At 49.8% G+C, this 23,243-nt stretch overlaps 2 protein-coding genes across 10 annotated transcripts in view; both read right to left on the bottom strand.

Annotated features, from left to right (window-relative positions):
* Window positions 1-4,646, bottom strand: part of TPST2 (tyrosylprotein sulfotransferase 2) — a 51,479-nt gene extending 46,833 nt beyond the window's left edge. For 2 of the 8 annotated variants that reach the window (XM_082699038.1, XM_082699033.1), the window contains exon 1: window positions 4,526-4,646. The gene's annotated coding sequence lies outside the window, so the exon portion shown is untranslated. Of the gene's footprint in view, window positions 1-66; window positions 183-4,525 lie in introns of those variants that run through there. The other 6 variants (XM_082699037.1, XM_082699041.1, XM_082699039.1 and 3 more) reach the window with 5 other exon arrangements.
* A 2,258-nt stretch (window positions 4,647-6,904) lies between these two features.
* Window positions 6,905-19,838, bottom strand: CRYBB1 (crystallin beta B1). 2 transcript variants are annotated; one of them, XM_082699043.1, is made up of 6 exons: window positions 19,718-19,838; window positions 18,189-18,387; window positions 16,390-16,508; window positions 12,383-12,515; window positions 9,276-9,418; window positions 6,905-7,180 (listed from the first exon to the last, which is right to left on the bottom strand). In XM_082699043.1, the coding sequence occupies exons 2-6, from the start codon at window positions 18,354-18,356 to the stop codon at window positions 6,997-6,999; spliced, it is 747 nt and encodes a 248-aa protein (XP_082555169.1). In that variant the 5' UTR covers window positions 18,357-18,387; window positions 19,718-19,838; the 3' UTR covers window positions 6,905-6,996. The 2 variants fall into 2 exon arrangements, with proteins under 2 accessions (XP_082555169.1, XP_082555168.1); XM_082699042.1 differs by having other exon boundaries at window positions 18,189-18,375; window positions 19,718-19,822.
* Window positions 19,839-23,243: the final 3,405 nt, after the last annotated feature.

Below are 23,243 nucleotides of genomic sequence, written 5' to 3'. Positions count from 1 at the left end.
ACCTGCAGACGCCCCCCTGCCGACGGCCGCGGCCTGGGCCCCACGCGCCATCCCACAGCCACCTACCGTGCAGAGGCGCTAACAGGCGACCCTGCGCGCGGGGCTACTCCGGGCTGGCCAGCCGCCCCGGTAGGGGAGGGGGAGTCGCCCGCGCGCGGGGGCGGGGCCGCGGCGCCGTGACGTCTATAGGGGGCGTGTCCGGAGCGCGGTCCCGCCCACGGCCCCGCCCCGCCCCCGCGGGCAGCCTCCGGACAGCGCGGAGGGGCGGGACGGCCCAGGAGCTGACCCCGCCCCGGAAGTCCTGTTTTGCGGGTTTATTTACCCCCAGGACGGGCGGCTCACTCCTCTTCCTGTAGGGACAGGTCTGTTTCAGAGAAGTTCTCTTCTGTGTGTAAGCAGCGAAGTGGAAGTTCGTCAAGAAGTGGTGTAAGAGGGGCACCTGGGTGGCTCAGTGGGTTAAGCCTCTGCCTTCGGCTCAGATCATGATCCCAGGGTCCTGGGATCGAGCCCCACATCAGGCTTTCTGCTCTGCAGGTAGCCTGCTTCCTCCTCTCTCTCTGCCTGCCTCTCTGCCTGCTTGTGATCTCTGTCAGATAAATAAAGAAAAAATCTTTAAAAAAAAGAAAAAGAAGTGGTGTAAGAGACTAGACCCTGGACAGAACAGTGCTACTGTGTGTGTAACACAGGAAAAAAGAGAGAGGGGCTATCATACAGATTCATAGACATCGTGGGTTCTGAAGAAGGGGCTGATTTTGCCCTGCTCCTCCAGCCCCACCCCAAGGACAATATCTGAAGACATTTTTGGTTGTCACAGCTGGGGTGCAGGAGTGTACTATTGGTGTCTAGTGGCTAAAGACCTGAGATGCTGCTAAACATCGTGCAGTAACACAGGGCAGCCCCTTCCCCACCCACCCACCCCCCGGGGCTGAAATGTCAGTTGTACTGAGGGTGAGAAACCCAGACATACATGAGTAAAATAAAACTACAGGTTTGGGGGCACCTGGGTGGCTCAGTGGGTTAAGCCTCTGCCTTCCGCTCGGGTCACGATCCTGGGGTCATGGAATCGAGCCCCACATCGGGTTCTCTGCTCGGTGGTGAGCCTGCTTCCTCCTCTCTCTCTCTGCCTGCCTCTCTGCCTACTTGTGGTCTCTCTCTCTGTCAAATAAATAAATAAAATCTATTTTTTAAAAAAACAACTACAGGCTTGTAGGTCTCAAGATATTTAACCTCTCTGTACCTCTCTTTCTTCATCGTACAATGAGTATATAATAGATCTATATGTGCGTTACATGCATATGCATTGAAGGAAGGGGAAGGAAGCGATGCAGGTTTACCTTTCATTGTGAAAAGTTTTTTGTGTGTGTGTTTTTAAATAAATCTGTAACAGTTACAACCATAACAGCAAACACAGACACAAAATGAGACGCATTTATCTAAACATTTCATCTATATTTACATATTTAAACTATAAAGAGCCTGTGTGATAGGTATATTATCATCCCCATCTCACAGATAAGAAAACCAAGGCATACGGATATTAAGTAATTTGCCCCTGGCTAGCCATGCATTCACTCATAGCTCTTCATTAATTCATTCATGGGTCCAGTGAATAGTGCCTCCCATGTAGAAAGTGTTGGGACTGACAATATGAAATCCCCTGTCCCCATGAAACTGGCTGTTACTGAAAAACAAAAACAAAAACAAAAACACACATCATATAGTGTTTGTTGTGCATATAGTAGAGGCTTTGTATGACTAACTGCATAGTAACTCTGCTGGGTTAGAATAACATTCTAGCTAGCATTTCCTGAGCACCTTGTGTCAGGCACTGGGATTTTGCAGGTGACAGGAAGACAAAGGCCCCTGCGTCAAAGGAAGAAACCAGACCCTTCAACAAGCATTCACGATAAAGTGGGCACCTCTAATTGGAGAAGAGGAAATGGGCAGATTTAACGTGAGCCAGGGAGGAAGGGCCAGGAGTGTTCACACTAAGTCCTGAAGCCTCAAAGAGTGTGCCAGTCACAGAGACCAGCAGGTACAAAGGCCCAGCAGGAAGCACCTTTCAAATGCAGACTTGTGAGAAGTACAGTGGACAGGATGTGGGGAGAGGGGGACATAGGAAGTCAGAGGGGTCTGCAGGGGCTGGATGCAGCAGGTGACTGTGGGAAGGAGTTAGGACTTTGTCTTGTAGCAATGGAGAAACAAGGAAGGTATTCCGTTATGGTTAGTTTTGCTTTCCACACAGATCCATAGAGCAGGAGAGCAGGGAAGCTGCTCTGGAGGTTCTTGAAGTACTCCAGAGGAGGTGGCCAACCCAGGGTGGGGCCAGAGGCATGGAGGGAGTGTTCAGGATCCAGAAACATCTGGAAGACAGAGTTAGCAGATCTTGGTTTGGGAGCTAAGGAAAGGGACCGGATGATCAGGTTTCCAGGTTGGACCTTCTCCTATCAGCCCTCTGACTCAACAAGTCTCAAGCTAGCTGTCCCCTCCTTGAGGAAGCCTACGTGCCCCCCAGGAGGTCCCGAGGTGGCCACTGGCCCATACCACCCAGGAATCTGATGTGACTTTGAAAGGAAATGAGGGATCTCATCCTGTCTGCTCCTCCAGTCTGTGAACAGCCAGGTGGGGGCCTTCTCTGTCTTCTCCCCCAACATTTTCCCCCAGCACTCAGGAGGCCATCAGCCAGTATTTGTCAGAAGCAGGAAGAATAAATGTAGCATAAATGTGATTCCAAAACTCCAGCTCTGACGTTGAGGAAGATGATGCTAATGATGATTCAGGGACTTGCTGTGCTTTAAGGTCCTTAATATGTGTTATATTCAAGTTGATCCTTTATTCCTCCCAACAACCTGCTTACTCCCATTCTACAGATGAGGAAACAGAGGCTTCATAGGTTATTTGTCTTGATCACAGGCAACAGCTTGTAAATGTCAGAGCTGAGTTGCCAACTCAGGACAGTGGTGGGAGGAAATGGCCCTGCAGGGGACAGGAAGAAGCTAAAATAGAGAGGCAGGTTGTTTTCTCCAGCTGGAAGGACCTGCACCCCTCCTGGGTGGGTACCCAAGTTTCAGAAAGCACTCTGATATTACATAGCTGATCCAGATGCCTGGCTGTCATGACAACGAGGCTCTAAAGAGATGCTCACCTCTCTAGAAGTTCTTCGGGATACCCTGGCACAACATCCCTTTGCCAAAACTCGATTGCTATGCGTCCCTCAGCGTCTGGCTCTGGTCACCTCTTCTGGATGGCCCTTCGACCCTCACAACTCCCTACCCCAACACACACACACTGCTGACTTGGAATCCGTACCCTGTTGCCCGGAACATGGTGATTTGCCTTCTGTTGCGGTGGACGGGAGAGAACATTCCATAACCAAGGTGCTTTGTCTCCCCAAAGGCTCATGACTCTGAGATTCTTGAGCTGCGATCTGATGTTGGAATGTGATGCCATCCCAGCTGGCATGGCATTTGGAAGCCAGCCTTTAGGGCAAAGCTCCTGCGGGGTCAAAACTAGCAAAGAGAAGCCCCCCAGAAATCTGTGGGCACTGTAGCCATAGGGCCAAGTCTGGCTCCAGGGGTTACCTCCAGCACGGTGCCCATCAGCATGACTGAGAAAGTAAAAAACTCAGAGTTTCAGTCTCAAGATGAAACGTGTGACTTATCTTTAAGCTCTGAAACTCTATTCCTGGTGGTGAGACGCTCACATCTTGTTGGAAGTAGGACCCATGGCAGAAGAAACAGGTCCATAATTCTTATGTCCTTCTCCCTCCTGGCCTTTTTCCATGTTCCGGTCTTGGACTTGCTTGTACTTTGTATTTGCTCTTGTTTTTGATACATGATGTGTTTATTCATAAATTTGTTAATAAAAGTTAGACAGGGGCACCTGGTGACTCAGCGTCTGCCTTTGGCTCAGGTCACAATCCTGGAGTCCTGGGATCGAGTCTTGCACTGGGTTCCCTGTTCAGCGGGGAGTCTGCTTCTCTCTCTCTCTGCTCCCCTCCTTCTCACCCCTTCTCCCCACCCCCCCACTCTCTCTCTCTCTCAAATAAATAAATAAAATCTTTTTTAAAAAGCTAAATAAAAGGGGTGCCTGGGTGGCTCAGTTGGTTAGGTGACTGGCTTCAGCTCAGGTCATGATCCTGGAGTCCCGGGATCTAGTCCTGCATCAGGCTCCCAGCTCCATGGAGAGTCTGCTTCTCCCTCTGACCTTCTCCCTTCTCGTGCTCTCTTTCTCACTCTCTATCTCTCAAATAAATAAATAAAATCTTTTTTAAAAAGCTAAATAAATGTATAGATATGACAACAAATCAAATATAAAATAATTACTTTGTTATTTCTGTCCTAGCTCTTGCTGGTTGGTCTTGCCAAGTGCTTGTCTCATGTTTTAGCACTGCTGACACTCACCTTGTTTGTAAGAAACACCCGTAAGAAAATGAGGGCTTTGACACCTTTCTTTGAGTTAGAGCAATCTGGAAAATCTAGATTCATAATCTGTATTCATAATACACGTAAGTTTTACCACTCACCGATCCAGGGGATTTCTGTTCTGTTCGCCTTTTATGGGAATTACAAGATGGATATCCAGAAGAAAACAAAACACCTGCTATGTCCAAAAGAGTTCTTCCAAGAAGTATGAAATACAAATTCTAAGTGATCAGAAAGCAGTGGTGTTATATTTGAATAGAGAGTGTTTCTCTTTCCCTTTCTCTTTCTCATCAAATCAGGTATCTTGTGGTCCATGAGGCCTTGGAATTGGTTTCATGTGCACCATGTGACTGGAAGGCTTGACTCCACCTTAGCAGAATTTTAAAGCTGTACCAATAGACCTTGGGAATTGAGGATGGGAATCTATGTAGCTTGACTTGGGAGTCAGAGAATCAGGGAAGCTTAGAGATGAATTGCAGAATCTTATAGCATCATGGAATTTGGGAACCATGGAATCCCATGGTTAGACAGAATCTTGGGGCTGGTTGGACATTGGAGCTGCCTTTGTAAAGAACGGAACAAGTCTCAGGGAACAGAAGCCATTTGCCCAACACTTTGTAGCTTCTAACAGTAAGTCAGAGCAAACCCCCGTAGCTTCAGTTTCCTGCCTGGGGATCCCGTCTTCTAGTCCAAGACAGGAGAACCTGTCTTCTAATGTAAGACACTGATCTTATTGGAGGGTGGAGGTGGAGAGAAGGAGGGTGGGAGGGAGAGGAAGCCTGCATGCCCCAGAGTTCAAGACCTTCTGAGTCAGGTGGTGCCTCAACTTTGAAGCTCAGCAAAACCACAGAGTGGGGTGTCATGAGGCCCCACCTTTCTTTCCAGCTTCATCTCCCCCACTTCTGCCCACACAACCACCAAGCTAGTGCTCTCCATTTCAGTAAGCCTGGCCTGGCCTCACCACACACTCTCTCAACCTCTGTGCCTTTCCCATGGCACTCCAGGCCAGCCAGGTACAGCTGTGTAAGTTGGGCACGGCACAAGGGTATTGCATTCACACAGCAGACATATAAATTCTGGCAGATGGCAGTCAAGTGTCTTGAGGAAGAGGCATCTTTTTATCTTTTGTACACAGGTGCCATGTGGGGTAGTAAGTTCCCTGCTGTTTGTTCTGCCTGGAATGTTATCTTTCCTCTTCTCTACCAAGCGAGTTCCTGTCCCATCCCTCAAGGCCCCCTCAAATATACCCTCCTCCATGACAACACCTTCCCTAGCCTTCCTGTGTGGATTAAAGTTTAATAACATCAATCAATAATAAGTGTTGATACAGGAGTCAATATAGCCTGGTACAGATTTCCAGAGAGCAGGCCATGTTCCACTTACAGTGAGACAGATGATTCTCAGTGGAACTTGGACCCAGGATTAAATAACACAGCATCAGATACAAGAAAATAATGCTCTTTTTAATCTTTTTTTATTATATCAGGGTAAAAACTCTGTTTGGAGCAAGCATGTCTTTCATATCTCTCTCCAACACTTGCTAATCACCATTTTATCAAAGAGCACGTGGGGAACAGGCTTAGAGCCTTCCGCAGGTGGTGGTGTCTGTTCGATACTTGGCCTTCTTAAAATTGTATTTACACAGTTGCTTTCTATCTGTGGAGTAGGATGCTGATTTTCCACTTCCTGTAGTGTTACAAAGCTTTATTTACAAATCAATGCCTCTAAGCACAAAACAGGAGGTCTATTAAAAAAAATATATATATACACACACACACATATATATATATATATATATAGAGAGAGAGAGAGAGAGAGAGAGAGAAAAGAGAGAGCAAGAGAGAGAGAGAGAGAGAGTAAATAATACACCAGGTGTTAAGCTGAGGAGGCAAAAAATCATGAGTGTGCGTGAAAGAGTAGAGTTTGAAACCACAGATTTGTTTAAGAGCGTGGGCTCAGCAGCCAGCCTGCCTAGGTTCAAATTTCAACTGGCTGTGTGACCTTGACCAAGTCACTTTCCCTCTCTGAGCCTCAATTTCTTCACCTGTTATATGGGAATGATTATAATACCCGCCACCTAGAGTAGTCCAAAAGGTACACTAAAAGAATGTGTGTAAAGAACTTTGCAGTACTTGCTGTTTTTATTACTAGCATACGTAATTATTAACACTGAGGATGGGGCGCCTGGGTAGCTCAGTCGTTTAAGCAGCTGCCCTCGGCTCAGGTCATGATCTCAGGGTCCTGGGATCGTTCCCTGTGTTGGGCTCCCCATTCAGTGGGAAGCCAGCTTGGAATTCTCTCCCTCTCCTTCTGCCCCTTCCCCTGCATACATGTTCTTACACGCTCTCTCTCTAAACTAAATGGATCAATCTTAAAAGAAAAAGAAAAAAAAAAAAAAAAAAGAACGAGGAAGTCACAAGTCGGCAATGATGGGGGGGGGGGCCCAAAACTCACATCTATGCACAGATCCAAGAGACATTTTGGCTTTAGGAACTTTTATTTGCACGGGAAAGATGGGGAAACTGAGTCTGAGGGAGGGGCAGAGGGCAAGGGAGAAGAGGAAGGTATGGATTTACTTGGGGGGCTCGGCGGCCAGGACCGGGAAGCAGCCCTCACGGTGCCACTGCCTGTCACGCAGGCGCCTCACAGCCTGCATCTGCGGCTGGAAGGCCCCCCACTCGTTCCAGTGCCGGAAGTCGCCGGGCTCCAGGAGGTACTGGTACCCACGGTAGCCGGGATATTGATAGCCGACCCAGCTGGGAGAGAAGCAAGAAGGACAGGGTGGAGACGGCCAGACTACCTGCCAGGGACCCGGACCCCAGCGCGGACGGGTCAGTTTTCCACCAGCAATCCTCTTTCCATCCTTTCTGGGCTCGGGTCACGGGAAGAGGGCGCAGCTCCTCTGTCCTGGCTTTGTCCCTTCCTGGGGCTTCCTACAGACCTCTCTAAAAGACGTTGGTTTCCCCTTCTAGAAAGTGGGAGTGGTCACTAGGGCTAGTTTATTACGGGGCAGAAACGAGAAAATGTACCAGAAGCACTTACAAATTATACGGGGTCTGTGCGTGTGTGCGCAAAGGGTAGGGAGATCAAGGTGCATCTCACTGGTGGGGACCCGGGGTTTACAGAACAGGATGGGAGGGATGAGGATAGGCTTTGGGGATCACTTAGCCATAAGGCAGAGGAGGACCAGGAGCCTCCTTCCAAATAATGGTTTCCTTTGTATGTAAGTGAATTTATAAGTAGTGGTCAGGAACGCACATTCTGGTATCAGCCATACCTCGGTTCAGATCCTAGCTCTGCCTCTTGCTAGCTGTGAGAATCAAAGTGGAGGGCTTATCAGAACTCCAGCTTGCTGTCTGTGAAATGATGCTAATACACCTGTAGCATCGGTTTGTTACAAAGTTTCCCTGCTATTCACTGAGAATGAATTCACATAGTGCTTGGGGGGTAGTTATCATGAATGATTCATTTCTGACTTCTGCCATTGTCTGTGCTGGGAGAGTCTGTCCAGGCCTTTCCCACACACCGCCTCCCCGTCTTTCAAAGTGGGCTTTAAGTTCTAGCCCCCTCAGATAAACCTCTGACCTGCCCTCCACTCCAGCCTGCATATCCAGATCCCAGAAACCTCCCGTCCTCCTCTGACCTGCTGTGTGGACCATCTCTGACCCAGTGTTGCCAGACATAATCTCATGGGGATATGTGGGCCTCCCTGCTGAGCTGAGTGAGCTGCCTGAAGGCAGGAATTGAGCCTTGTTCATTCCTGCCTCCCCCAGTGTCCTGGTACATTGCTGGGCTTACAGGCCATGCTTAGCAAATTTCATGCGGGCTTCAGGGAAGAAGAAAGGCCAAGCAAAAAGCCAGTGCCTGATGCTGTTACAGGAACTCAAGAGTTTGGGTGAGAGACAGAAGCCCTATATTTGACTGCAGGAGACCAGGAGTGTCTGGCACGGTTTATCAGAGGTACAGGACCTCCTCGGGGCATCCAGTCCTCCTCTGTGTTCTCAAAGAAATGAGGTCTCGGGGCTCTGTTTTGAAAGCTTCAAATCTGAAGAGTTTGGACAAAAGACGCTTTTCGATCAGGGAGTCTGATGTGCCCATTGAGCAGATGGGAAATATGAGGCACAGAGACGGGCACAGGGCTCACCCAGGTCTCACAGCACCTCGGTGATTGGTCAGTGCCCCTGCATTCACAATCTCGTCTCTCAGAAATCACTCTGCTCGGGGTGCCTGAATGGCTCAGTGAGTTAAAGCCTTCGGCTCAGGTCATGATCTCAGGGTCCTGGGATCAAGCCCCACATCAGGCTCTCTGTTCCAAAGAGAACCTGCTTCCTCCTCTCTCTCTGCCTGCCTCTCTGCCTACTTGTGATCTCTGTCAAATAAATAAATAAAATATTAAAAAAAAAAAGAAAGAAAGAAAAGAAAAGAAAGAAAAAAAGAAAGAAATCACTCTGCTCATTTCCCCAGAGGCTCTGGATTTCCCTGAGTATGGTCTTTCCTAAACACATATAGACTCATGGACCTGTATCCAGTCTGCCTGTATCACTTTTTTCTCCAACCCCAAACTGGGTCTAGAAGTGTTTATTCTCTCCACCTTCCGTCTTTTTAGAACCAGTTGCCAGGTTTTTTGTTTTTTTTTTTTTCCATTGGCATGTAATTCGTCAAAGTACAAATCCACTCTCCAGAGGAAGAAAGTTCTGTGGGTGGAATCCCAGGCACCAGCCCTGGGAGAATTTGGGAGTAGCCATGTGGCCTTTTCCTATGCACCCGATGTTATATCCTATAAGGAGAACAGCCTTTGAGTCTGTCTGGGCTTGCCGCAGAAGCCAAGGGCCTGGCTGGAGGGGTGCTTACGTTCCACTGGAGACCTTCACGCTGCCCACCCGGTCACAGAAGCCGTAGACCCAGAGACTGGGCACGTCATCCTCCTGGATCTCCATGGTGTTGCCCTTGAAGTTGGCACCTTCAAACAGGCAGATCTTGTGCTCCTGGGAATCCTAGAGAAGAAGAGACTCGGTCAAGCATATGAAGTATGAATGGGGCAAAGAGAAGTAACTTTGAAGGGCCTCGTGGATGTGGAGAGAGAGAGAGCTGAGTCCGCTTGGGTCACCGTGGGACTTGCCCAGGATTGCCACTGTGCAGCCTGGAAGGGCCCTTCTCATCTGGGGAAAGGGGATAGCAGCCTTGATTCTATGGCATTGTCATGAGGATTAAAATCAAAGTAATCCATACATCACCCTTAGCACAATGCCTGGCATACGCCAGGTGCTACCAAACCATTTATGCATTATTGGTATCACTATGGCCAGAGAGGCAGAGACTCAGAGAGGTCAGGATTTTTGATCGATGTCACATAGCCAGTGAGAGGCAGAACCTTTCAGGGAAGCATTTCATTCCTCCCCTCCCTTCTTGCATCCTTCTCCCTTGCGGTCCCTGGGCCACAGTCACAGGTCTTTTCCGGTTCCTCTACACCTTGTTCATCCATGCTTCAGGGACAACGGAACTCACTTTGCAGTGGGGACGCCTTCTAGGCTTCCTGTGGCTGACTCCATTCTCATTCTCCAGGAGCTGGCTTCCCTGAGCACCCCTGGACTGCTTCCACCCCCACCTCCCACCCCCATCTCTCCTTTCCTGCTTTCCCAGCACTTGACATGGCCCCTGTGCAGCATGGGCCACGAACTTTGTGCTTATAGATTGATTTCTGTGATTAAGTTTTCAGCAGCTGACTCCCGGGAGAGCGGGTACTTTGCCTGTCCCATGGAGAGTCATGCACCCAGAGCGTGCAATGGAGCCTCGCAGGAAGAGCTCAACCCACAGTGGTTTGAATGCAAGACTATAAATGGAAGATGGTCAGAGGAGACATCTGTCTAATTTCCCAGGAGCCAGTGCTGGGAAGGAAGGAGTCAGGAAACCCAGCAGGGAGGGAGCTGGAGCTGCCCAGGGAAGAGATAGATAACGGTGGCCTACAGCAGGGCAGTGGCTGGGATGGAGAGGAGAGGCCTGCTCTCAGGCCTGGCTACGCAGAGACTACCTGCTGGACATGAAAAAGATACCAGTGCCTGGGACCCAGCCCCAGACATTCCGACTTAATTGGTCTGGGGTGGGGCCCAGGCGCTGGATTTGTTTTTTCCTAGTAACATATTTTAGGTAAGCGAATATATGTCCAACCGATTATAATTTCAATATGCAACCAATATAGCAACATTAACCAGCTAGTTATATTCTTATTTATTTTTCATTGTGTATTCAAACCCTGGCACATCTAAGTGCACTTCTCTATTCAGACTAGTTATGGTTTAAGCTCTCAACAGTCCCATATGGCTACTGCCTACAGTATTGGACAGTAAAGCTCTGGAGGCTTCTGAAAATGCCCTGACTGGCCTGTCCTCCAAACAAGCTTTGTTGACAGATATTGCCTTTAAACCATTGACTAAGAGATAAAATCTATGAATTCTTTTCTTTTCCTTTTTTTTTTTTTTTTTTTTTTGAGAGAGAGAGAGCATGCACAAGCATCAAGCATGGGGAGGTGGGGGAGGGATCAGAGGGAGAGAGAGAGTCTTAAGCAAACTCCACACCCAGCATGGGAGCCAGATGTGGGGCCAGATGTCACGACTCTGAGATTACGACCTGAGCTGAAATCAACAGTCGGATCTTAACTGACTGAGCTACCCAGTCACCCCAAGATGAATCCATAAATGCTTACAAAGGGTTCATCATAGCCTGATAACTGAGTCCCAAATTCTGAGAAATACATCGGGAATGCTGTGGTTGAACAATCCATTAAGAGAAGTTTGGTAAAGCCAAAACAGCTGGCATCATGGACAGTCATGAATGTTCTTTGTGGAAATTCCTATCATGGGGGCACTTGGGTGGCTCAGTCAGTTAAGCGTCTGCCTTCAGTTTGGGTCGTGATCCCAGAGTCCTGGGATGGTGCCCCGAATCTGGCTTCCTCCTTGGTGGGGAGTCTCCCTCTTCCTCAGTTGCTCCTCCTGGCTTGTTTCTCTCTCTCTCTCTCTCTTTCTCTCTCTCTTTCAAAATGAATAAATAAAATATTTTTTTAAAAAAAGGAAATTCCCGTCATGGAGGCAAAAGTTGGTTATCACTGGAAATCAACCCTAGTGAATGAAGACATAGGGGGCTCATGAGTCGTGATCAGCACAATTCTGAAAAAAAAAAAAACTGAATTTCTTAGGGATAACACCACTGAGCCACTGATCTTGGCTTTGAGTCTTCTTTAAATTATACCATTTAATTCAGTTACATATTATAAAGGAACTCACTCAGTATATTGTCTTAACATCATGAAGTTTAAGGCGCCTTTCTACAATATCTGTCTTCTCAGCACCCACACAAGCTTGAACCTGCATGTTTGATGTGTTGGATAAGCACTGGGATTTTCAAAACCTCTTAGGAGGGTCTAATGTGCAGTCAGGAATTAGAAACATTCCACAAACAGAAGCAAGGGAGACACTGAAGTTTCTAGCTCTGACTGCTGGGGTATGGACCCTCAAAAACAGCAGGGAATGGGGAAAAAAGCAGGGTTCATTTTTCTCATTTGTCCAGGGCTCCTAGCAGGGGCTGGATTCCAGGGCCATCTTAGGAATCAATGAACAGGGCACCTGGGTGGCTCAGTGGGTTAAGCCTCTGCCTTCAGCTCAGGTCGTGATCCCAGGGTCCTGGGATGGAGCCCCGCTTCAGGCTCTCTGCTCGGCAGGTAGCCTGCTTCCCCCTCTCTCTCTGCCTACTTGTGATCTATCTTTCTGTCAAGTAAATAAATAAAATCTTCAAAAAAAAAAAGGATTGATGAGCACCAGAGCCCAGCGCCCTTGGCCGTCACGCCACCCTGCCTGCCATTCCTCCTCCTTTCTCCTGCTTGTCCCACATTCTCTCACCTGCCATCACACCTGACACCTGCTCCTGCCCTCCCCATTGATCCCCAGGACCGGCTCAGAGCCACTCACCATCTTGATAGGCCGGAAGGACATGAGCCTGTCACTGCGGTAGCTGCTTGACCACGTGTCCCAGCGCGGATACTCGCCCTTCTCCAGGACAAACATCTCTCCCCGGAAGCTGGACTGCTCAAAGGCGACCCAGCTGGATGTAAGAGGGATGGATAGAATGATAGGGGGGCCGGGAGGAGCAAAGGCAAGAAGGAGAGAAACCATCAGCGGAAGCCTTCCCCACACCCTTGCAAGGCAGCCCCAAGACCAGTGGGTTTGACCATAGGCTAGGTTACTTACTGGCTGTGTGACTATGGGCAAAGGATTCTGCCTCTCTGAGCCTTGGTTTCTTCAACTAACATGCCTATTTTTTTGGAATTGGTCGAAGATTAAATGAGATAGTGTGTGTCATTATGTAAGCAAAATGTTTCCCCAGTTGTGAGATTCTCATCATTTAAGTACTCCAAGAACCGGGAGTAATAAAATAGACATAAGAAGACAATTTTATTTTAAACCTGATTACAGCTAGGAGGAAAGTCTCTGTTGGATGCTGATGGACCTTTGACACTCGCTAGCCTCTCTTTCTGTAACAAGGCAAGAACAGCTGCCTGCCCAGAGCCTTAAGCAGACAACGGTATAATAGCCTGGTTTTATGTTTGTTGCATTCATTTTTTATGGATACCTGTTACTTATTGCAAGGGATGCTGACTTTCTATTTGTGCAAGTGATGTAAAGGTTCTTTAAAAAATGTATTTATTTGTGTTCAAAGGGTCACTTAAAATGAAATACATTAAATAAATAACAGTCCTGGAAATTCAAGGGTATGGGGAAAGTCGATACAGGTGCCTGAATCCTATGTTTGATAAGGACTGGCTTGGAATACGGAACCCACGTGGTTAATTGCTATGGGGGCAGTTAGAGGGAACTGGTAGTAACAGCCAACTCTCAGATAACTCTGTGAATTAAATGTGACTGCGTTTGAAGCTGTTCAGTCTTCTAAGAGAACTGATTACAAGTTTGAAGTCAAATGGGGCTTTCCTGGCTTTCCCAGTGCAGCCTCATTAAGGATGGGAAGTGAACTTGTGTTAAAGGGACCCCCTGGTCCTGGGGAAGTTGATGAGAAGTTTGAGGTAAGCTTTGCTTTACATGCATTCAGGAGTTCTCAGGGAACAAGAGAAACACTGACATTAGTATTGTCTCCTTGAGAGCTTCCTCAACCCAGAAGTAGGTTGGGGATGAGCTGCCACCATGGTCTGAAACATAGTGAGTCCCAGGAGCATCAGGCCTTTGTCTGAGGAGTGAGCCAACCCGCCCTGGAGCGACAGACTTGAAGATGGAGTTGTGCTCCTAGAATAGAGGGGAATCTGCCTCAGCCCCGCTTGATCTGGAGTAGACAAGAAAAGGAGGGAAGGAAGGAAGGAAGGAAGGAAGGAAGGAAGGAAGGAAGGAAGGAAGGAAGGAAGGAAAGAAGAAAGGAGGGAAGGAAGGAAGGGGTAATGGTTGAGTGGATGGGTAGATGAATGGATAGGTAGAGGGTTGGGTGGGTAGGTAGATAGATGCGTAAAAGGACAGATGGCTGGGTGGATGGATGGATGGATGGATAGAGGGAAGGAGGGAAAGTAGGAAGCCGATGGATGAATAAATGAAAAATGAATGGTTGGAAGGATGGATGGACAGATGGATGGAAAAATGAATGGTAAGTAGATGGAGGATGGATGGATGGATGGATGGATGGATGGAGTGAGTAATGGTTGAGTGGTTGGGTAGGTGAATGGATGGAGAGGTGGGTGGATAGGTAGATATATAGATGCATAATAGGATAGATGGCTGGGTGGATGGATGGATGGATGGCTAGAAGGAAGGAGGGAGAGCAGTAAGCAGTTGGATAAATAAATGGAAAATGAATGGATGGATGGATGCATAAACAGATGGATAAATGAATGGTAAGTAGATGGATGATGGATGGATGGGTGGGTGGATGGGAAGGAAGTCTTGGAAAATGGTGCCAGTCAGGAGATAAGAGCATGGACTCTGGAAACAGACAGACCTAAGTTCTAATTCCAGCTTATCATTTATTTGCTGCATGACTTTGGGCAAGCCACTCAAACTCAGTAAGTCTCAGGAGATGGGAGGAAAGATGACATGTACCTTGTCAGGAGGTTATGAAGGTCTAAAAAGGGATGCACATAGCAAGTCCAGTGCAGAGAAAGCCCAATGAATACTATCTTTGATGGTTAAAAAGGGAGGACAGCTGCTGGAGGTCCGAATTTATGGAAGGACAGATACTGATCTTGCCACCCTGCCCACCTCTCCCCAAATTCAGCCCTGTCATAACTCCGGGAGTCATAACACCCAGTGAGAACCTGTTATAAGAATGGGGAACTGTAAATATTTCTTTCAACATCTTTTCTCCTCTCCTATAGCTCCCTGGAGCCTTCTGAGCAAGGAGAGAAGTAGGGCAGGGATATTAAATTACGGATATGGAAACCAAGCCTCAGAGGGGTAAAGTCACCAGCAAAGGTCCTGGGATGCTGTCAGGGGTCAGGGTGAAGGCTCCTAAGTTTCACGCCCTGCCCCTTTCCCCACTTCTGGGTTGAGGGCACCCCTCCCCCTCCCTTCCCCGGCCCACCTCACCCTCTCCATCCTTTTTCTACTACAGTCTCTCCCACAGCCCTGAGGGGCCTGACACAGACCCAAGGCTGTGTGACACTGACCACAGCCCCTGTTCTCTTTCCTACGACGCAGCCCCAGAACACACACTGAAAACCAGCTGCTTCTTTGCTGGAGGAGAAATACTCTGGGTTTGAGTCACTGTCACCAAAAAAAGCCCAAAAACCCAAATTGGCCACATCCGCAGCTTCTGTTCCCAGCTGGGCTTTGGGGCTGGGGGTGGGGCTCAGACTGTGTTGACCAAACTGGGTTGGGGGTGGGCGCAGGAGGCAAAAGGGCGTCCCTCCCCACCACCTACCCATGGACCAGGGTGACTTGGTTGAACTCACAGGACAGTGGAGAGGGTAAACAGTTGTCCCTGTCACCCGCTATGTTGGGACACTCACAAAGGGCCAGGCCCATGCTGCCTTATCTCCTCCAGGCCTTGGCACAATCCAGGGGAGGTTAGTGGGGACCATTAGTCTCCCCATTTCAGAGATGAGGAAACTGAGGCTCAGAGACTGTACAAGGTGACTGAGGGAGTTAAGACTAGAACTCAGGCCTGACTGACTTCAAAGCCCATCTCTGCGCTTTGTACTGCAGGCCCACGTTGCTGGGCATATAGGAGGGGCATAGCCTTTGGGGGTTTGAGGCTGGTGAGACAAGAGGCTAAAGGGCCATGTGGGTCTTGTTCTGTGCACTGACATCAGCCCACAGGGGTTGGAGCTGGTATAGCCACTTTGTCCAAGGGACAAGTGCTCCTGCTTTACATGGGGGTCCCTAAGGCCCAGAGAAGCCCAGAGAGGCAGGGGCAGGCAGTGGAGTAGCACTGTGGATGACAGGATTGACCTGAGTTGATTCCAGGCTCTGCCACTTACCACTGCATCTAAGCCTCTGTTTCCCCAACTGTCAAATGGGCATAAGAATAGTCCCTGCCTTACACAGCGATCATCTAGGTAAGGCCCTTGGTCAGTGTCTGGCACCTCGTGGGTGTTCAACAGATGCTTATTATTTCTTGTAGGGCTGCTTGATGCCCAGGAGAGGGGTCAGCTTATGGGTCCTTGGCTGTCTGGTCTCCTGCTGCCCTCAGCGCCTCAGGTTTCCTATAGAGAGATAGCATTTCTCCCCCAGAATCATGACTCCCTGAGTGTAACCTGATGCTGACCAAATTCCCTCTCTGAACCTCAGTTTCTCTATCTGTAAAATGGGAAGGGGAATAATACCTCTTCCTGGGTTTGAAGTGAGGACTGAAAATGATAGATGTGCTTCGGCTAGCACAGTGGTGGGGCAAGTGGTGCCCAGTGCATGGCCACTGCTGTGTTTCCTTATTATTATTTTACCCTGGCACTGGGAACGTCCTCCCCCCTCCCCACACTCACGGTCCCGATGTGACAATGAGGCTGCGCACTCGGTCAAAGCCACGGTCTCCCAGGTTCAAGCACTCCCCAGAGAATTCCACACGACGGCCCTGGAAGTTCTCCTGCTCAAAGACCACCAGCTGCAGGAGAGAGAATATCCCCATCCCCAGGGGAAAGGAGTGTAGAGTGGGGGGGGGGGTACACTTCCCATCTGGAGAGGCTCCAGGCCAAGACTTTGTTAAGTACCTACATAAATAAAAGCAGATCATACAAGAGTGGGCCATGAGCGAAATTCTGGGAAACAGTCCTGTCCTTCCTTCCTTCCACTTCTGAGCTTAGGGTCTGCACCATCATTAAGGACTGATGGTCCGTCCTTCCTTCCTTCGTTGGTTCCTTCCTTCCTCTGCTGTTCCTTCTTCCTGGAGTGCCCTCTCCACCATACATCCCCACCCTGGAGTTCATGTTCCCTGTCCTGCTCCAGGCTCAGATGTCACCTCCTCCAGGAAGTCTTCCCTGATGCTCTTGCCCCATGTGGGCTTGGTTGAGTGCTCTTGCATGGTGCTTAGCCTGCTATTATTAGCACAAGTAATAGTCACTGCTGCTTTGCTTCCGGGTCTCTCTCTATGCACCCCCTCTCCCCCTTTATTCAACCTCCAAAGACCAAGGGCTCCTCCAGGGCAGGGTGTGGGGTTGATCTAATTCTGCACTTTCAGCCTTGGCCTCAGTATCTGCCATAGAGCTGAGGCTCAGAAAACACTCGCCAGTCTACCTGCCTCAACCTGGGGGCCTCTGCATTGAACCTGGGCTAATCGCTGCTTCACTGAGCCTCCACTGTATTGGGTTTTCACATCTGCTTGTTGTCCCAAGTTGGGAAAACCTTGCCACTCACATCAACTGAGGCAAGTGCCTTTCTTCTCCAGACCTCAGTTTCCCCAGCTCTACCAGGAGGAATTCCACATACTCTTGACCTAGCACTTTGCTCCTACACTTGTCCTTCCAAGAGGACTTCTGGTGATGTAGATAAGGACATCCTGGCCACAGCATGCTCCACAGCAGAGCTAGAACCCACCCGATGGTCCCATTCTGAAGTATCAGACAGTTGCCAACACGACTGACAGAATTAGCAATCTCATAGTAGGTGAAAAGGAAAGATTAAAACCCAGAATGATTGCATATGGCGTATTTCAAGAAGTTTAAAAACATGTAAAACGCCAATAAAGGTATTTCTTTCAAAGGAATACTGTGTAAAAATGCACGCAGGTGGATGGCGGGGAGAGGTGACAGTGGCAGTTGCCTTGAGTAGGGGAGAGGAGTGGTGGGCTCATGGGGGAGACTTCAGGGTTAGAGGGTGTTTACCGGGTTCTGGCTTTTAATGGGGGTGGGAGTGAGTTTGCAGGCAACTGTTATATATTAGTCAAGGTTAAATACAAATGAGTGATTAATGAAGTAATGAAACGACAAAAGCCAGTCAGGTGTGGACCCCGTGGGAACTTGTCCCTAACCCAGCGTTGTGATATGACCCCAGCTCTGAAACCAGACCAACCTCAACCCCAGGGACTGGGGAAGTTCTTTCAGTCCTCTCTGCTTTGAAGAATTTTCAGGAAGGTCTGAGGCCACCTGCTGCTCCTAGAGTACCTCTGGGGAGGGCTGGTGGTTTCTCACTTTTGAGAAACTCTGAGCACAGGCTGGTGCAGGCTGGCTGGGTAGCCAAGTGGAAAGGGAGGAGGGAAAGGGGAGGGGAAGAGCAGGGAAGGGGAGAGGGGAGCAGAGGGGAGGACGTGCAGGGGTGGAGCCCATCCCCTATACCTCAGGGTGTGTACCTTGTAGCTGCCAAGAGGGAGGTCCCCAGCTTTGGTCGTTGGCACGGAGGCTGGGGCCAGGGCGGGGCCAGGGCCAGGGGCAGGTCCCGTGGCCGGGGTGCCCTTCCCCTTCCCATCAGGCCCTGGGTTCACGGCAGCCGTAGCGGAGGCCTTCACAGCCTGAGACATGGTCCCCACCTGCAAACCCCTATAAAGAAAACTTTGGCCTAGGTCACTCAGGGATGGCACCCTCAAGCTGTCCCCCACTCTCACATCCCACCACTAGGTGTTTGCAGCCTCCTTTGAACTCATTTTCTCTCTTCTCTTTCTAAAATTGTGATCTAGGGACCATGCATCCTTGAAATGCCTTCCTGCCGGTCCTTCCACCAGCCACACCTTCCCTTCCATCCCTGTTCCCCGCTATGTTCTTCCTTTGCGTCCCTTAGCTGTGCACACCACTTACCGTCGTTTCTCTGTTGGTGTGATACCAATCAGCCCCACCAGGTTAACAACATGATCGCTCTGGGAGTTTTTAGGGTACACCAGGCTTGTTAACGCCTATGAGTGAAGGCTGATGTCACTCAGTGAGTGCCATGGCGTCCCCTCTGAGCTCAGAGAGGGGAAGTGACCCACCCAAGTGCACACCGCTGCTGAGTGAAGATTTGGGTTTCGACCCAAGCAGATGGACCCAGCAACCTGGTTATTAATCACTCTGATGTTTCCTTATTCAGATGAATCCACCCCTCAGTCCCCAGCACTTGGCCCAGCAGCATCTCCTGTAGGAGATTCTCCAATGACACCTGTTCAGGGGATGAATGCATGCTGGATCCTGACTCTGTTCCCTCTGGCGTAGTCCAGGAATGGGTGTGTGGATGCAGACACAGGCCTGGGACTGGGGCATGAAGGGGGAGCCAAAAGGAAGGATTCAGTGTGTGTTGGGGGTTTTCTGAAATGGGGACCACGACTGCATGGGCGCTGGCTGGAGAGGGCTCTGGTCAATGCGTTTAGTTCCTCACTGTTTTGGGGGCGTGGACGCTACTAAGTGAAGAACATCTTGTCCTGGGCCCCCCTTTCATTTTGGAGACAATTTCCGGGGATTTGAGGATTCCCGGGCAGCACAGATGGAAACCCTCTGGTCCAGCTGACCCCTGAACACTTTCTGTAAGAAGAATCTCGTCCTCCCCCACCTCCCCTGAGGACTGTAGTTTCTTCGCTGTGCTCTGCCCACCCTGGGCAAGTCAGACATCTGTACCACATCTGTGACTTGCAAGCTCTTGCTTACCCCCCCAACAACCCCTATGTCCTTCTGTGAATCAACATTCCCTTGAATTGGCAGTTGGCTTCCTTCCTTCCTGGGGATGTTGATGTTCTCTCTCTCTCTCCCTCTCTCTCCTCACTCCCTCTCTTCCTCTCTGCTTACTTTTATCCCCCCCCCCTGCCTTTCTCTCTCTTCTGTTATGGTTCTCTCCTGCTCCCCCTCTCTCTGCCTCCCCTCTCCGCTTTTGTCCCCTCCCCTGGGGCTCTCAGCAGCTGATGGGTCCCCTTCTTACCTGGGGACCTGCTACTTCCTGCTGAAGGACAGGCAGGTGGTCAGGCGGGCGGGCTGGTGCATTGGGTGACTGGGGACCGACCCCCCATTTTATAGTCTGGCAGACACCAGGGCCCATGGTCTGTGGCACAAAGCAGGAGCTGGCTCAGCACATTCGGGGCAGGGAGAGGCCCCTGGGGCCCTGACCTTGCCTGGGTTACTGTGGAGGGCAGCACTTTCCATTGTGAGCCCAGCTCGCACAGCAGAAACCCTGGCCAGCTGCCACTCCACCTTGCCCTGGGCCTGGCCCCTAGCCAGAGGCCTGTCTCTAATACCCCAGCTGTGCTGGGCCCGTGGGGTCCCAATACTGGGGAGCTCCAGGGGGTGGGATATTTGGGAGATAAGGAGCACAGCAGATCGGAAGATGCTTTGTAAGGGCAGACGTGAGTGTGATGTTAACAGCCCCACCTGCTGAGTGTTCGTGTTTGCAGCTGCAGACACGCTCTACCCACTACATAGTCTTGGTCAAGCCCCAGGGTGACCCACCTTATTTGGTACTTTTAGTGCCCATTTCACAGATGGGCCAAGTGAGCTTTCTGACAGAGAGATCAGAGCCAGGAACTGCCCCCACAGGCTGGCCTGGGGAGCCTGTCTGCTTCATTCTCATGCTATCTGACCTTGGCTCTGGCCTGACTTTCTGCCCCAGGTATAGAAGTCAGGATAGAGGCGTGGGGTGGGGGGGCTGTGTTCAGGTGAGTTGATTGTTCAAAGCCCGAGTCCTGTTCCTCTACCCATATTAGGCCCAGATCCTTCCCCTGCTCTTCCCTGACCTGCGTGTAGAAACTCCCCTCCACGCCCTGACCCCAGGGACAGAGCTGGTGGTTGGGAACATGCCTGGCCATCTCAGAACTTCCTTGGGGAAGCTCCGAATCCCATTTCTTGTGCTCTGCTGGACCCTAGCACCGAGCATGGGGCCTGGCACAGAAGGCACCCTCAACCAATTTGGGCAGACTAAGCGGTTCTGCCAGTGGAAACTGGGGTCCAGGGGGAGCAAGGGGAACCAAGATGGGGGGAGAGAAATAGGGTGACTGGCTGGGAGAAATGGAGAGCCACAGAGAAATAGAGAGGATGATGGAACTCGAGCAGGAGGAGAGACATGCAGTGTAGGGGAGGAGACAGAGGAGATGGAGAGACAGAGGGAGCAATAAAAACTCAACAATGGAACGGACACCAGGAGTCTTCTCATCCAATTCTTGCCTTTCACAAATGGAGAAACTGAGGCCCTGTTGGAATAGGTGACTTCTCCAAGGTCCCATAGTAGAGCTGGGGGAACTGTTGGGCCAGATCTGCCTGCAGTCTGGTGTCCCTGCCCCCAAGTGGTGGTGGCAGCATAGGTTCCTGCCTCTTCCGTGGGGGTCCCAAGACCTAGCCCCCTACAGAGCCCAGCTCTGCCTTGAGATCACCAGGGCCTGGGCCCAGCTCTGCCGTGTGCTCCTGCACCCCCACCCAGCACACCCTCACTTCCCAGCCTCCCCCTTAGCCTTTCATCCTAGGCCAAGGCCCGGGAGGGGGGCAGGAACCACAGGATGGGGCAGCCACTGGAACAGGGTCCAACATGCCTGTGGCTGGGGGGCGGGCACCCACAGGTCTGGGCTTTAAGGCCAGGCTGTCTGGAGCAGTTCCATGTCCCCCGTGGCCATGGGCTGCCTGCCAAAGTGTGGGGGCAGAGGTAGTGGCTGACCACCCCCAGGCTGGGTGACTACACCCTGAGCATTTTACTGACTTGGGTCCTGTCATCCTCACTACGAGGGGACATCTCTGGGATGAATCTCATTTGCAGATGAGGAAACCAAGGCAAGTCCTTTCCTCTGCTCTCAGCTTTGTTAGCTCCTCCATGAAACAGAATCGGGAGTCACATTCTAAGTTCTGAAACTTAGCTCTTGAAAATGATGCACTCCTGCTTTTATGGGAAGACTTGTTTACTGGTATTTTTTTCAGCTACAATTGTAGCTGAAATTGACACATAACACTGTATAAGTATAAGATATACAATGCATTGATACATGCATGAATTATAAAATGATTACCACCATTGTATTAGCTACATCCTCCCTCCTACCACAGTCACTGTATCTCCTTTGTGGTTGAGAACACTGAAGATCTCCTAACAACATTCAAGTACACGATGCCGTATTATTAGGGATAATCACCATGTTGTACACTATTATATCCCCAAACTTCCTAATTTTCTAACTGGGAGCTTGTCCCCTCTGAGCAACATCTCCCCATTTCCCCCACGCCCAACCCCTGAAACATCATTTTACGCCCAGTTTCTGAGTTTGTCTTTTGTAGATTTCATATAGAAGTGATATGAGACAGTATTTGTCTTTCTCTGTCTGACATAGTTAACTTAGCATAACGCCCCTGAGGTCCATCTCTTTTAATGCAAATGGAAGAATTTTCTTCTTTCTCGTGGCTAAGTAATATACATATGTAGGTATGTATACATGTCTGTATCACATCTTCTTTATCCCTTCGTCCATAGATGAACATTTAGGTCCTTCCCATATCTTGGCTATTGTGAATAACACTGCAATTAACATGAAGGCACAGATATCTTAATAGTAATCATTTTTATTATTAGCAACCATGATGACAATGAGAGGGCACATAATGCTTTCTGTGTTTCAGGAGCGGTTCCGAACAGAAAGTGCTTTTCGTGTGTAATTCACATTTATCCTCACAATACCCCAATCTCTTAGGCTAAGCCCAATTTATTTATTTTCTTTATAGCCATTTTGTACACGAGGAGACTGAAGTTCAGAGAGATTAAGTCACACGTTTGAAGTTCCCAGTCAGCAAAGTGGGATGCAGACCCAGGCTGCCTGGCCCCTAGCCTTTTACCTTCAGGGTAGCCTTTCATCAGAGTCATGATTTGACAAGGCTGCGTGTCACCAGCCCAGGAGGGAGCTAATATTGCCATCTTACAGGCCAGGAGCTGAGATTAGACATCCTCCAGGTCGCCCAGATATTAGGAGGCAGGGCTGGACTCTACCCACAAGAGTGGTCTTGTTTCCAGCCACACTCTTTCCTCTTGGGTCAACCCCAAGGGTAGGAGTGTAGGGAGGGTGTATTCAAAGTGAGTTTTACAAACCCGGGATACCTGACAGGTGTACTACTGTTTACACAACACGTTCACACCCACCCACTCCTTATTCTGCCTACAGAACCATCTGGAGTCCTTTTTGAATTTTATGGGTCCTGGAGACCCTGGCTAAGCCTACCTTTCTTGCCAGGCCCCCTCCTGCAGGGTCCCTGAACTCCAGCCAACTGGGCTACCAGCTCTTTCTCATACATACACCCCATGTTCCCACCTCCACACTTTTGCTTAGAAAAAACACTCCTTACATCTCACTTTGTACACATCCTCCTTACCCTTTGGAGACAGTCTAGGTTAAATGCCACTTCCAGGGGCACCTGGTGGTTCGGTCAGTTAGGCATCTGACTCTTAATTTCAGCTCGGGTCATGATCACAGGGCCGTGGGATG

The sequence above is a fragment of the Mustela nivalis genome (assembly GCF_964662115.1).
Source record: "Mustela nivalis genome assembly, chromosome: 14".
Taxonomy (NCBI): Eukaryota; Metazoa; Chordata; class Mammalia; order Carnivora; family Mustelidae; genus Mustela; species Mustela nivalis.
Note: the sequence above shows the minus strand (reverse complement) of the source record. Positions and strands in the feature narration are given on the sequence as shown.